We start from the raw sequence: 14,611 nt of genomic DNA, 5'->3' as shown, positions 1-14,611 counted from the left end.
CGCTGAGCGCGGAGGCGGGGCCGTCGCAACCCGCTGCCTCCTGGGAAAGGTAGGCATTTCTCTCCCTTCCCCCCCCCATCATCTTCCACGCGCGCGGAGCGGAGCGACTCCCACAATGCACTGGGGGTGGCCCCGGCAAGTGCCTGCTCCGCTCCTCCCCTCCCGGCGCGGCAGGGAGGGGCCCGCGCGGCGGCGGCCCAGGTGAGTAGCGGGGCGGTCCCAGGGCGAGGCGCCTCTCAGCCCTGCCCGGCGCCTTCCGCGCTGCCGGGGACACGCGTGTCCGGCGGTGGCGGTGGCTGTGGCTGTGGGAGCGGGGCGGCAGCGCCGGGAGCCCCGGCCCCCACCGAGCGGCTCGTGGGGGAAGCCGAAAATCGTCACGGTCTCTGAAGAGATTTTGTTCTTCAAACGTCCCGCTCGCCGGGCCCCTGCCACCCCCTCGGCTCCCACCCCATGGACCTTGCTACGCCCCGGGCTCCCGCTCTGTGTCCGGCTTTCCCATCGCCGTGGTACCCGGCTGTCAGTGTTGTGCCGCGGCCCCCAGGGTCACCAGTGACTGATGGGGTTGCCAACCCTCCGGGATTGGCCTGGCGTCCCCAGGAATTAAAGATAACTCTTTAATTCAAGATTGTGTCATGTGATGAAACCTCCCGGAATACATCCAACCAAAACTGGCAACCGTAGTGGCTGACGGGGCAATGTTCAGGACAGTTCAGTTTGTATGTATTTTGTTCTGGTTTTTAAACTCGGCTAGGGATTTTCTAATTAAAAATAGTGTGGCTGTTTGTTAATTTTCTTGTGTCTGTTGCCATTAGCAACAGTGTGCTTCAGTTTAAAAAAGTTAAATAAGCACACGTTGCTAATGCCAGCATCGGCACACCGATTTTCATTAGTTCAGGCCATAGCCAGTAAAGTAATTCCTTGTTCAGTGGTATGTAATTAAGGTATTTGTTTATTTACTACAAGCATTTGTTGGATGCCAAATACTGTGGTAGTTGGGTTCCAAAATATGTTTAGTTATCAATAAACTGGAGGGAGCTCAGAGAATAGCAACAAAATGGTTAAATAAAATTGAATGGAATATTTAAAACCCTTTGATCAGCTCTAATTCAAACTATTATTTATATTTCTAATGTAAAAACAAGTATAGAGAAGCAAAACAGGACACAAGCCCATTTTAAAAACTCATTTGCAGATCAACATTAGTTAAGTGTGCTGTGGTGCTCATTATCCTGTGAGGTAAGTATAAGTTTGGAGTTAAGAGATCTGGAGTCTGTTCCTGACTCTACCACAGATGACATGCTTGACCTAGGGCAAGTTACTTTGCCCAAATTTTACAGACATGGGTGTCCAAATTTTGACACTGAAACCTCTATTCAAGTCATATTTGGCTTAAATTTTAATTATGTGCTGAACTTTAGATACTCAGTCTGACACATTCAACCCTAACATCTTTCTCAGTTTCTCTAGATATAAAATTAGTGTAATATCTACTTACTGGTAATTCATTCATATTTTTAGAATGCTTTTATATCTTTCAATGAACTATGCTGTTATACATGCAACGAATAGATCAATCAAAATTTGGCACAACTGCTTTTTTATTGTTTTAAAATTTAACAAGTTGGTATCTTGCCAACACAGAAAAGTGATGTCACTTTAATCTTGTGTATGTGAGCAAGAATCATCATAATTTAGTATGAAATCTCACATAATTTAAGTCCTATTGATGTCCAAGTAATTATCCATAATTTTGTTGTCATGATAAAATGTAATGTTGCCAGCATCCTGGGTTCTCAAAAGTAATAAGGTAAATTACTGTTCCTAACTGCAGGATTCAAGTTTTAAGGACATGTAAAATAAGTAGCATATTCATTAATAAAAGTTTTCAGTGTAATAACCAATTTCATACAGAGATGTTAATTATGTAATAACTAGATGATTGGAAACACCTATGGTTGATTTGTATTAAAAATAGTTCCAAAATGACTTCTTTCATAAAAGGAACCTGTAGTTTGTCTTGTGAGCCAGTAGCAGTAGAGGCATTGCTTGATGCCCACCCCCCCTTTCGGAGTGGGAGGTGAACCCATTTAATCCCACCTCTGAAATCTGGATCTTCACTGAAGGAGGTCAACCAACTGTGAGTGGAGTGCAGCGGGTTAATTAACGCTGAGTTCCCTTCTCCTTTTAATAAAAGTTTTTGTTTGTTATACACAGACTTAGTGCTTGCGAATGGGGAAGTATTGCCTCTTGGGGTGCCTGGGGGAGGGGGTGATGGTTAGTTTTCTGAGATTATTGGGTCAGGGCTCTAGCCGTTTCTGTTCTGTATTGTTAAAAGGAACCCCTATTTATTGAACATGGCCTTTGTTGTTGCCAACTCCACCTGGTAAAAGGGTTACACTTTGCAGGGCTCCTCTGGGATCTTGGATCAGTACCCTTCACAAGAACAGCTTGAGTAAACTTAATTTGTGAAAATACCACAGCCACAATCCAAAAGTAGGTAGCCATAAGCCAACACCCACCCCACCATATGCTGGCAGTATCCTTTGCCTCAGTTTTCTACCATCTCCTTTCTCTCTGTTGCACCCCCCTCACAGTTAATTGAATTTGGTCAGTGAAGACCCATAGTTTGGAGGTGTGTTTGTATAGGTTCAGCTCCCGTCCCTGAAAAGGAGGGATGGGCGTCAAGCAATGCCTCTACTGATGCCACCCTCTCTGCAACTTGCTTGCTGCTGTTGTCTTTGCCACCGTACGCTCATGCTTCCCTGCTGCTATCGCTGCTGCTTGCTATGAACTGCTTCTTCTGCAATTGCATGGTCTCAGGGTCCACCACTTAGCCCAGTTCTTAGTGATTTCACTGGGTAGTGGGGTACCTCTGTGCTGCTGACTCTTCATTGTTATTCACTACAGCACTACCCATACACCAGGCTTATGGCATAGCTCTCAGACCTGATCTTCTGTCATTTCAGTTCTAGTAATCACTGAACAGAACCAAGGTTCTCAGTTGAGTCCAGTCAGTTCTGTCTTTCAGCACCAGATAAGGGGTGTCTGTAACTATTAGGCAGAGTCCACACCATCAAGTAGAAACACCTGTCTCTATTCCTACCTCCTCTCATTTTCACTGGGATTTGGCATCCTTACTGCCTGCTTGGCAAGTGAGGTTCAATTTAGGGGGTTACCTTCTCAGTCAGGACATGTTAAGTACAGTTCTGCTGCTCTTTACTCATACACTAAAGATGGCAATGTTTCATTATCCCTGCATTTAATGTTAAAATTATCTAATACACAGGTTAAGGAAAAAAGAAAAGTAGTACTTGTGGCAACTTCGAGACTACTGCATCCAATGAAGTGAGCTGTGGCTCACGAAAGCGTATACTCAAATAAATTTGTTAGTCTCTAAGGAGCCACAAGTACTCCATTTTCTTTTTGCAGATACAGACTAATACGGCTGCTACTCTGAAACCTGTCATTAGGTTAAGGAAAGAGTGTCTGTTAGGGCTGTCAAGTGATTAAAAAAAATAAATTATGCGATTAATCACACTGTTAAACAATAATAGAATAACATTTAAATATTTTGGATGTTTTCCACATTCTCAAATATATTGATTTTAACTATAACAGAATACAAAGTGTACAATGCTCACTTTATATTTATTTTTATTAAAAATATTTGCACTGTAAAAAACAAAAGAAATAGTATTTTTCAGTTCACCTAATACAAGTACTGGAGTGCAATCTCTTTATCATGAAAGTTGAACTTACAAATGGAGAATTATGTACAAAAATAACTGCACTCAAAAACAAAACAATGCAAAAATTTAGAGCCTACAAGTCCCCTCAATCCTATTTCTTGTTCAGCCAATCGCTCAGATAAACAACTTTCTTTACATTTGCAGGAGATAATACAGCCCACTTCTTGTTCACAATGTCACCTGAAAGTGAGAACAGGTGTTCGCATGGCACTGTTGTATCCAGTATCGCAAGATATTTACGTGCCAGATGTGCTAAAGATTCATATGTCCCTTCATGCTTCAACCACCATTCCAGAGGACATGCGTCCATGCTGATAACAGGTTCTGCTCGATAACAATCCAAAGCAGTGCAGATGGATGCATGTTCATTTTCATCATCTGAGTCAAATGCCACCAGCAGAAGGTTGATTTTCTTTTTTTGGTGGTTCGGGTTCTGTAGTTTCCGCATTGGAATGTTGCTCTTTAAGACTTCTGAAAGCATTCTCCACACCTCGTCCCGCTCAGATTTTGGAAGGCACTTCAAATTCTTAAACCTTGGGTCGAGTGCTATAGCTGTCTTTAGAAATCTCACATTGGTACCTTCTTTGTGTTTTGTCAAATCTGCAGCAAAAGTGTTCTTAAAATGAACAACGTGCTGGGTCATCATCCGAGACAACTATAACGTGAAATATATGGCAGAATGCAGGTAGAATAGAGCTGGAGATGTACAATTCTCCGCCAAGGAGTTCAGTCACAAATTTAATTAACGCATTACTTTTTTAACGAGCGTCATCAGAATGGAAGCATGTCCTTTGGAATGGTGGTGAAAGCTGGAAGGGACATATGAATGTTTAGCATATCTGGCATGTAGCTACCTTGCAAAGCCAGCTACAAAAGTCCTATGCGAATGCCTGTTCTCATTTTATGGTGACGTAAATAAGAAGTGGGCAGCATTATCTCCCGTAAATGTAAACAAACTAGTTTCTTAGTGATTGGCTGAACGAAAAATAGGACTGAGTGGACTTGTAGGCTCTAAAGTTTTGCATTGTTTTCTTTTTAAGTTGTTACGTAACAAAAAACCCTGCATTTATAAGTTGCACTTTCACAATAAAGAGATTGCACTACAGTACTTGTATGAGGTGAACTGAAAAATACTTTTTTGTTTATCATTTTTACTGTGCAAATATTTCTAATAAAAAATAATGCAAAGTGAGCACTGTACACTTTATATTCTGTGTTGTAATTGAAATCAATATATTTGAAAATGTAGAAAAACATCCAAAATATTTAATAAATTTCATTTGGTATTCTATTGTTAGTGCAATTAAAACTGTGATTAATCACGATTAATTTTTTGGGGTTAATCGTGTGAGTTAACAGCGATTAATGGATAGCCTTGGTGTCTATACATATGATTATAATTCTAAAATTATCCAAAAGTACAAAGTGTGGTTTAAAAGTCATAAAGTACATATAGTACATAATCTGCAGTATCGCAAATTTAGGTTAATAAATTTAATTCAGGGTGGATTTGATTTAAATCAGTCAGGAAGACTTGATTTAATCATGGATTTCTACATAAAAGTGCATTCTTGTTGGTTGTTATAACCTTAATACATATTTTCACAACTCCAAGATAGATGTACGTTTCATTTTTAGAAGGTACACACTATACATTTTTAAAGTGCTTTATTTTGAAAACTTTTCAGATTACTTTTCCAGCTATATTGGAAAATTAATGATTGTTTGGTTATTTGATTTACCAAAGGTAATTGAAGCAGATAGTTCACCTCCCAATGACTTCATAAATATCTCCATTTCAACAGGTTAATCATTAATATTTGGAGGATTTTCTTGCCATGCTGTATTAAGAGGAGAACATCACCAAACAGACATTTAAATTGTTTTATTTAACTAAAGCTAACAGCATTATGTATTCTGGATTTTTTTTTTCAACAGCAAACACATAATATTTTAACAAAACAAGCATATGAATTTTTGAATTAAACATTCAATTTTTTTTAAAATCAGGTTTGTTTTTGTTAACTAAAATAGTTAAATGAATTAAAAAAAAATTAAATCGACTGTGTCAGCCAGGTCAACATGAGAAATTTAAAATATTGGCTTCTGCAGCTAACTCAGTCATCTTCACCTTCAATTTCCTATTTGTTCATAATCTGGAAAAGAAAAACAAGCTTTCCTGCTTTTTCAGGTCTCAGACGATTTCTCAATTTGGAATGAATTAGTCCAAAGGAAGAAAATATTCTTTCTACACTGGCAGAAGAAGCTACTGCTGTTAAAAATGAGATTATCAGTTTAACAGTCTGAATCCAAGTGCTTAAGTGACTTCCACCAGTTCACTGGTGTGACTTTCTTTAAAACATTGTCAGCAAACATACAATTCTTGAATGGTTCTTATTCCCAAACTGGGTCTTTTTTACAGTCTGCTGCCATTATAGGTTTTCCCTTCTAGTGAGAGAATGGTATGGTAGATCTCAAATCAATGAAGGCTACACTCAGAAAGACCTCAGGACTTCTGGAATATGCTGCTCAAACAGTTTCACTTGTGTTTCTACTGCCTGTCCCTCCCTTCTCACTTTTATCTCCAGACTTCTTCTCCTTGTCCAGATCAATTCCGCCCCAACTATGTTCTATTCATTGAACTTTTTGAAACTTTGCACTTCCCACTCTTTCTTTCACACTCACCTCCCAACACATACTTGGGTTTTTGTTGTTTGTTATTACTTCTTGGTACTTCCTGCAATGCACATATATTCTTTGTAATTTTATTTTTTCAAAGTGTGTTGTTTTAGTTTTGTTTACTGGTCTATGCATTTCATAAATTTTATTTCTCTCTTACATTTAAATTTAATACTTTGAGTAGTGAGTTCTAAAATGCCTAACCGGTCTTGGCTGGAGTAATTATCCCTATGGTAACTTTTTAAAAATATATATTATATCTAGAGCTTTTTGTTTCTACTGGTGGCATAATGCGTGCATTACCTTGATATGGTGCACATAACAAAATTCATTCCGCACATGGATGGAAAAAAATAGAGGGAACATTGCTGGCAGGTAGCCAAAACTGCTACCAGATGTTCCAACAACAGTCAAATCTGCTCCACATACAGTTGAGTCTCGTTGGGTAGTTCCCTTAATCGCTGAGGGTCTTCCATGCAACTATAGGAGAGAGAAATAGGCGAACTCAACAAAAATTGGCAAGGGAACATGGGGTGAGGTACTAAAACTATTTTTAAGTAGTTGTTTCAAGTTGATGGTTTCCCCGTTAAAGAATCTATGATGATCCGAATCACAAATATCCCATATCTCCTTAACCTCACTGTAATTCAAGGAACATATAAGAAGGCATAGATCCTTTGCTAAGTCGGGAGAAAAAAATAACCTGGAAGAAGGCTTTTGATTTCTTCTTCTTCATCAGAAAACTCAGTGAAAAGCACAGACCTTCAAGGAAAGAGCACAGGCATCTCAAAAGAAGCAGATATTCACCAAGTTCCTTCATGGAAGAAAAAGAATTTTGTGGGAGCCAGTTGTAGAAAGTTAGGAGACACTATTTTCCCCCCTGATGATTTATTATGCATTAAATGCCATAATCTGTGTGTCTTACAGCTGTGTACTAGAGCCATCACTATTGTATAAGAGCACCTCCCCATTTATTGGATTGGCATAACAAGGTCCCTAGTGGATTTCATAGGTTTTTTCCCCTTCCCCAGTGAAAGGAAGATCTCATTGTGTTAGGCCTTTTATCTTTTTGTGGCCTTTTGGGGTATTGTTGGAAAAGGTATACTGGAGTTTTTTTTCACAGGAGCAAGAGGAGAAACTGACAAGGGAAAACGTATCAAAGGGCAGCTAGTTCTCCACTAACTCAAAGAGGGAAATCCATCACCCTTTGAGTAGCATCCTGGAATACATCATCAAATGTGAATGTGATCAACTTTAATAAATCAGAAAACAAGAACAACATTTCCAGTAGCCCTATCCAATGTGAAAGGTCCAAGTAGACTATGTATCCCGCTGTAAGGCAGATGTTGCATTTGCATCATTTTTAAAGGATACAGTAATCTCTTCTCTCCCCATTATTCAGGTTGTTTATTTACTTTTTCCCTAGACTGGTATATAATTCCCAAGTCTCAGTTTCTTTGCAAAAACTCAACAGCAATAGTTGCAGATCAGCTTAGTTTGTATTACATTTTTGCCTAAATATATGTTATTGGATGTAATTTGTAGGAAGTCAGGAACATAGCTGAGGAAGAAAGCCATGGGGCTGGAGAGGCAAGGGTTAAGTGACAGCTTAGAATCAGATGGGAGCAGTTATTACATAGAGGAAAACCACTGCTGGGCATGGATCAATAGCCAAGTTGCTACACAGGGAAGGGCCTCCTCTGTGTATTGTTTAAAAGACTGTTCTTTTCATTTCATAGCAAAATGGAATTTAAAGACTGCTTCAGTACTGCCAACCCCAGACTTTCAAAAATCATGAGTCAGGCCCCCCTAAATTGTGATATTATCTTAGAAATCATGAATTTAAAAAAAAATTGGGCGGGGGTTCTTTTAGTGTGCCTCCAGCTTTTTGGACCTTTAGGATAGAATCAGGACACATTTTCAAGCTTTTCTCTGCAACCACAAAGACTAGAAACTTTAAAAAAAAAAAAAAAAAAAAGCAAGAGCTAACATTTTTATGCAGTAGGATGTGTGACAGGTTGGACCCCCCCATCCGTGATGCCACCTGATGTGCTGAGGTCCCACTGGTTCTGCCCATTCCACCAGCGTGGGTTTCCTCACCCTGTCCTAGCTGTGCCAGACCCTCAAGACTTCTCCAGCACACACACATAAGTAGGAACACGCCCAGCTGCAAATGGACACATTGACGCTGAGATCAGCTCTGTGTGGGAGGAATTGGCTCGGGGATTGGCCAGCATTCATGTGCACACCTCTTTAGGGTATAAACCCAAAATTAATATTGTCTTGTGCCATATAGAAAGATCTGCACAGTGCAAACTTGTAAAAATTCACCCTCTCCCTCAATGTGGAGAGAGATGCACAGGTTCCCCCTCCCCCCACGTGAATTGCACAAACTGGGTTTTGAAATGAACAAGAAATAAGTCGATTAACTACAAAAGGTAAATTTTAAGTGACTGTAAGGGGTAGCAAACAGAGCAAAGCAGATTACTGAGCAAATAAAATAAAACATGCAAACTAAGCTTAATACACTAAAGAAATGGGTTACACACAGTAATTTCTCACCCTAAATGTTGTTTAGGCAGGTTGTAGTGTTTCTGCAGCTCAGAGTTCCAGTTATGTTTCTTTACAGGCTAGACCCCTGTTCTCAGCCTGGACTCAGCCCTTGCCTTCCCCTAGCTTAGTTCCTTGGTTTCTTCAGGAGCTTTCAGCAGTCTTCCTCAGGTGGGGTGGCAAATGGAAAGCTCAGATTGCTTTGCTTCCCAGCCTTAAATAGAATTTATATAAGGCAGGAAGCCTTTGTTTCCAGTCGAAAAGTATCAGTAGTGTCACCTGGTACAAAATATCATCACATGACCTTTCAGTGTAAGGGCAACCATGAGACAAGTTTTATTTGCATGGTCTACAGGAAGGAACTCCTGGGAAGATGGGGGATCAGCATCTTCAAAGACTCATTGTCTTTTCCAAATGGCCCATTAAGGCTGATTGCTTACTGTCCTGGTGGGTGTTTCCCAAGCACTTACCCACAGTTGTAATTGTTACATAGACAGATACAGAAATGATACATGCATACAAATTATATTAAACACATTCAGTAAATCGTAACTTTCTAATGATACCTCACATGACTCATCTTGTATAAAGCATATCTTAGGCTGTATTCATATCATAACAAAAAACACCAAGTATCATGAAATTTGTAGTAAAATTGCAAGAATTGGCAAAGCCTTTGCTTGTTGCTTTTCTGCAACAGGAAGGGACTTAAAAACTATGTTGTTCCCCTCCTGGAGCAAGAGTCTGTTTTGTTTACTTTTTGGAGTAGGAGGAGATTTGGAGACTGTTTACTTTTTTTATTCAGACTGTCTGAAGGTTTTGGACTTCTCTTTTAAAGGTTCCAGGAATTGTGGTTGTTTAAAACTGTTGAAAAATTAGCTGTATTCTGCGGTTTTCTCTAGGGAATGGGGAATGTGAAGGACAATCTCAGGAGGCCAGGGAAATATGGGGGACCAACCTTAGACTACTGCCTTGGCATAGAGACTGAGATTGGAACTCTAGTGTGGAGGGTGGAGAGAAGTGGTTCTTTTCCCCTAGTAATAAGAAACTGTGATAAAGTGACCCCATGACAATATCCATTAGACCACATGCTCATAAACTGTGAAATATAGCCATAATTTAGATCAATGGTCCCCAACCTTTCTGTGGGAATAGCATATTGCTATTTCCAGAAGACTCTGGCGGGCGCCGGACACGCCGCCGCCGAGCGCAGCTGCTGGAGAACCGGCCACTGAAATGCTGCTGAGAAGCGGCAGCGGCAAGAAGCGTTGCTGCCGAAATGCCACCGAGAAACGGCAATGCTTTTTGGCAGCGGGGTATCCTGCAGGCGCACAAAACTGCCCCAGCGGGTGCCCATGTGCACCACGCTGGGGACCACTGATTTAGAGTGTACTGACTAGATACTTTAATATTGTCATACATGAATTGAGAACACAATTTTAAGAATGAATTTTCTTCGGAGAGCTTGAGAATATTGTCCCTTGTATAAGGACAATTGAGTAATATGCAGATGGTTGGGGTACTTCCTATTTTAATTTAAAAATACCCTGAATCCTACTACCCCTATGTAGCATGGAAGCAGTGCGATATAGTGATTATTGCATGGATCTGAGAATCTAGGTTAAATTTCCAGTTCTGTTACTGTGTGTGACATTTGGCAGGTAACAACTTTTTTCTATACCTGAGATTCCTGACCTGTAAAATGGGGATAATACCACTTTGTAGAACACTGAGATCCTTTGGTAAATGGAGCTATATTACTAACTCTCGAGAGATCATGTTAACTTGGACTAATATGCTTATGTTTACTATCTGTGACAAATGTAAAGTATTGGAAAAGGATGGTTGGTGCCAGGCTTCTGTTTGTGACTCAAGCAGATAAAATAAAATTCTTAAATACATTCTGTTCAACTGTAGATGAATATATATTCTATGCTATTTGGAGAGTTCAGCTAAGAGTCTCAATTAGTGTTTGTTTTTCAGGCAACAAGACTATTACAAATATCTCTAATGTATGGCTTGTCTATTGAGCCTAAGTTAGAGGTTTTTGTTAACATATAAAGCAGAACATGTTTTTGTTTTTACAGCACAATCTAACCACTTTAACATTCTATTAGTCTTCTTCACATTACGTGATTAAAATTGCATTACATTTTGATTTGTACAAAAATATATAATTTTTACTAAAAATGTTGTTGATGTAGATCCAGCCTGTGACAATACCTGGGAAGAGTATGAATGTTTCAGAGAACTGGCTGTTCAATGGTTCCTCACTAGCATCTCAAGTTCATGCTGCTGCTATTAATGGAGATAAGGGTGCCCTCCAAAAGCTAATAGCAGGTAAGTGTTCTCTTTATAGATGCATGTCTCAGCTATCTAAAATTGGCAGCTTTTCACTCCAGTATTTAACTTCCAGTATTACTGTCCTTGTTCTGATCCTAAGTGGAAGTATGCTCTTAGTAATGCCTGTAAAAATATGCAGTCCTATCATCATCATCTATTGTCTGTGATGTAATTAAATAAAAAGATTAAATAGAAAATTTATCATAGCGATTAAATAACTGGTCTGACCAAGAAGGCACATTGGTTTAAAACACCTGTTTTGGGAAATTTAACATTTTGACCAAATTCCCCTTTGGGTGAAATTTCACGTGGTTATACTTGCCAAAGGTGAGTAAATTTCTGGAAAGTTTAGTAAAGTTCTCTCCCAACTGCTTGAGTCGCCTGAACATGTGGAGAAGCAATGTTTTACTACTACACAGAATTTCAGAAAAATAAACCAAAACCCTATTTGTCACTTAGATTTTGGTAATGTTCTTGGTTATTTCCAAACACAGATGAAGACACAATGCAAAATTCTGGTCTCATTGAGTTGATTGGAACTAAGATTTCACACTCCCTCTCTGACCAAGGGCCGACAGTCTGCAGTTTGTCACTTATTTAAATAACTTTGGAAACTGACTCATTTAAATTTTGAAATATAATTGTTGTTGTGGGTAAAGGGCTCAATTCTCAGAGGTGCAGAGTAACTGCAACTCCTGCTGGGACCACGGGAGTTCCATTTGCTCGGCACCTCTGAGAATAAAGCTCTTGGGCCTCAATGAGGATAAGGACTTTGGAAATACCAAGGAATTTAGTTTGTATTTATATTAACTATCAAATGTGCAATACACCTTTAAATTTATTAGTAACACTTGTTAGACTAGTAGTTTAGTTGGAGATATAAAGAAATCACTCAATTTTTGTTGAAAATATAAAATTTACTGGCTAAATACATCTATTCATGCTCATTTTTCAAATTGTACCAATCTTCAAAACTCATTTCATTGCCTTCAAACGCTTATGCTTCAGGTCTGTCATGTCCATAAAAAGCATGAGAATCGGGCAGTTTCACTATCTTAACCAGGGCAAGTGTGTAAATGTCTTAAATTAGCTGAACAATGAAACAGTCTACAGTGGGAAATCGAACCCTTTTAAGCAAATGATTTTCAGAAATGATTCCCCCTGAACCAGTATTCAAAGTTGTTCAAGTGCTAGTCAGGCAAAGATGTCTTCATACAATTTCAGAAAGCATGATTAAGTCTTGCTGGAGTAAATTAGTAGTATTAAAGTAGAAAATTGCATTAGGAAGTGATATTTAATAGTTTTATGTGGTTTATCTTGTCACCTAAATTGTTATCTCTCCAGAGCCAAATAAGCAAATCATGCCCTTTTAACTAACTACAATGACCTAATGATGAGAGCAAAAAGAAAGGGAAATAATGAATGAATTAAACTAGCACAAAGCATAAATCCTATTTACGGGCTACATTCAGATCACTGAAAACTTTCTAGCACAGAAAAAGTTTGAGGGAATCAGTACCACCACCACCACCTGCTGTTTGAAGTGAAGATCCTGGATGGGGCTGTGTGGATTTTCTAACTTGGGAAAATAAGAGCTTGAAGTACACTATAGAAGTTTTTCTGCCACACATTTGCTCCCATTCAAAACCCTAGATACGCTACTGTTCAAAGTAAACTGGAAAAGGTTTCTGTGAGTTAGCCAAAACAAGACTGAACTTGTCAAATGACTGGGCCGTTATCATTAAAAGTTGGCAGCAAAGAATTATGCACCAGTGTTGGTGAAACTATGCTTTTCTCATCACTGCAAAGCAGCACTAAAATAACCTTGTACTGTGTTCATTTGGAGAAACATGATACAAGTATTTCCTGCATGTTGCTGATGCCGTTTGTCAGAAACAGCAGAAAGTATTGATCAGGGCTGTGGACAAAGAAATAGTAGTTCTTTCAAGGACTGTTGTGTATGACCCAGATAATGTTGCTCTGGATTCCTTATGGATGGGAAGGAAACTATAGGTTCTTTTCAGTTTTCGAAGTTGCTAGAATATTTGGCAAAGAAGGTAAAAGCTCTACTTTTTCATGCATTAATAGGATATGATGTAGACTGCATTTGCTGGAGGTGGGGGGGAACCAACCACTGCCTGGCAAAACTGAAATGACATCACAACAGTGATGACATCAAAACAGTATTTTTTGGCTTTTCATCAGGAACTGCTGAAACCATTGGTAGATTCCTGAAGGAAATTGGGCAGTTTGTAGTATGCTTGTGTGACCACGCCAGGGCACTGGGCAGCGTTATGAGCCAAGACAGTACTTGCCTTAATGTTCTGAGACTGTTCAAGACCTTTTGACAATATTCCACTAACCCAGCCAGTTTTGCACAACTTCTCACAACAGCAGTATGGCAGGCTGGGTTAAAAAAAAAACAACTTCCTCTTTCTATTAGCAAAGAGAAAAGGAGTACTTGCGGCACCTTAGAGACTAACAAATTTATTTGAGCATAAGCTTTCGTGAGCTACATTCTTTTTGCGAATATAGACTAACACGGCTGCTACTCTGAAATCTTTCTATTAGGGATCCTTTTTAGCCCTCTGCATGTTTCTGTTTGGTCCCCCTGTTCTAATGAGTGCATGTGAAGAACTCTGGTTCCAGGAGTCAGGTTTTCTGAAGGAACAGCAATCCCTCAGATCAGTGGATGTTTAACCCCTTCCCCACCTATCTTATTGTGGGACATGCCATTATAACTAAGGCTGCGAGTTTGTCATGGACTTTCCGTGCCTCTTGTGACTTCTGCAGTGGCCAGTGTGGCTGGCTCTGGGTCTGCCTGAGCAGCTTAGGCAGCCCCTGGGCAAGTCGCACCGGCTGCTGCCAGGGCAGTCTGAGGCAACTGTGTACCGCACCCTCCCCCCTGTCCCAGCAGCAGAAGGAGCAGTTTGGGTGGAGGGCTCTGGGTGCTTACCTTGGGTGGGGGGGGGCTCCCCAGAAGTGGCAACATGTCCCTCCCTCAGCTCCTAACTCTGCGTCTGCCTGCAGACACTGCCCCCACAGCTCCCACTAGTCATGGCTCCCTGCCAATGGGAGCTGACAACACAGAGCTAGGAGCTGAGGGAGGGACATGTTGCTACTTCTGAGAAGCTGCGTAGGGAGCCTGCCAGCCCTGTCAACCCCCACCCCACCCAAGCACTTGTGCCCCCCACCATCTGTGGTGTCCCCCCGGTTGTCACCTGTGGTGCCCCCCACAAGCACCCGTGGCACTCCCCAGATTTAGTCAGGAGTATAGTACAAGTCATGGA

General features: G+C 40.3%; 1 protein-coding gene across 3 annotated transcripts in view; it reads left to right on the top strand.

Annotated features, from left to right (window-relative positions):
* The first annotated feature begins 93 nt into the window (after positions 1-93).
* INVS (inversin) overlaps positions 94-14,611 on the top strand; it is a 221,014-nt gene continuing 206,496 nt past the window's right edge. Inside the window, exons 1-2 of one of the 3 annotated variants that reach the window (XM_048839416.2) lie at positions 94-201; positions 11,183-11,318. In XM_048839416.2, the coding sequence (XP_048695373.1) occupies positions 11,213-11,318 (106 nt within the window). In that variant the 5' untranslated portion in view covers positions 94-201; positions 11,183-11,212. The other 2 variants (XM_048839415.2, XM_048839414.2) reach the window with 2 other exon arrangements.

The sequence above is a fragment of the Caretta caretta genome, chromosome 2, assembly GCF_965140235.1.
Source record: "Caretta caretta isolate rCarCar2 chromosome 2, rCarCar1.hap1, whole genome shotgun sequence".
NCBI classification, from domain to species: domain Eukaryota; kingdom Metazoa; phylum Chordata; order Testudines; family Cheloniidae; genus Caretta; species Caretta caretta.
The sequence above is the reverse complement of the archived record's forward strand: the minus strand, read 5'-3'. Positions and strand labels throughout refer to the sequence as shown.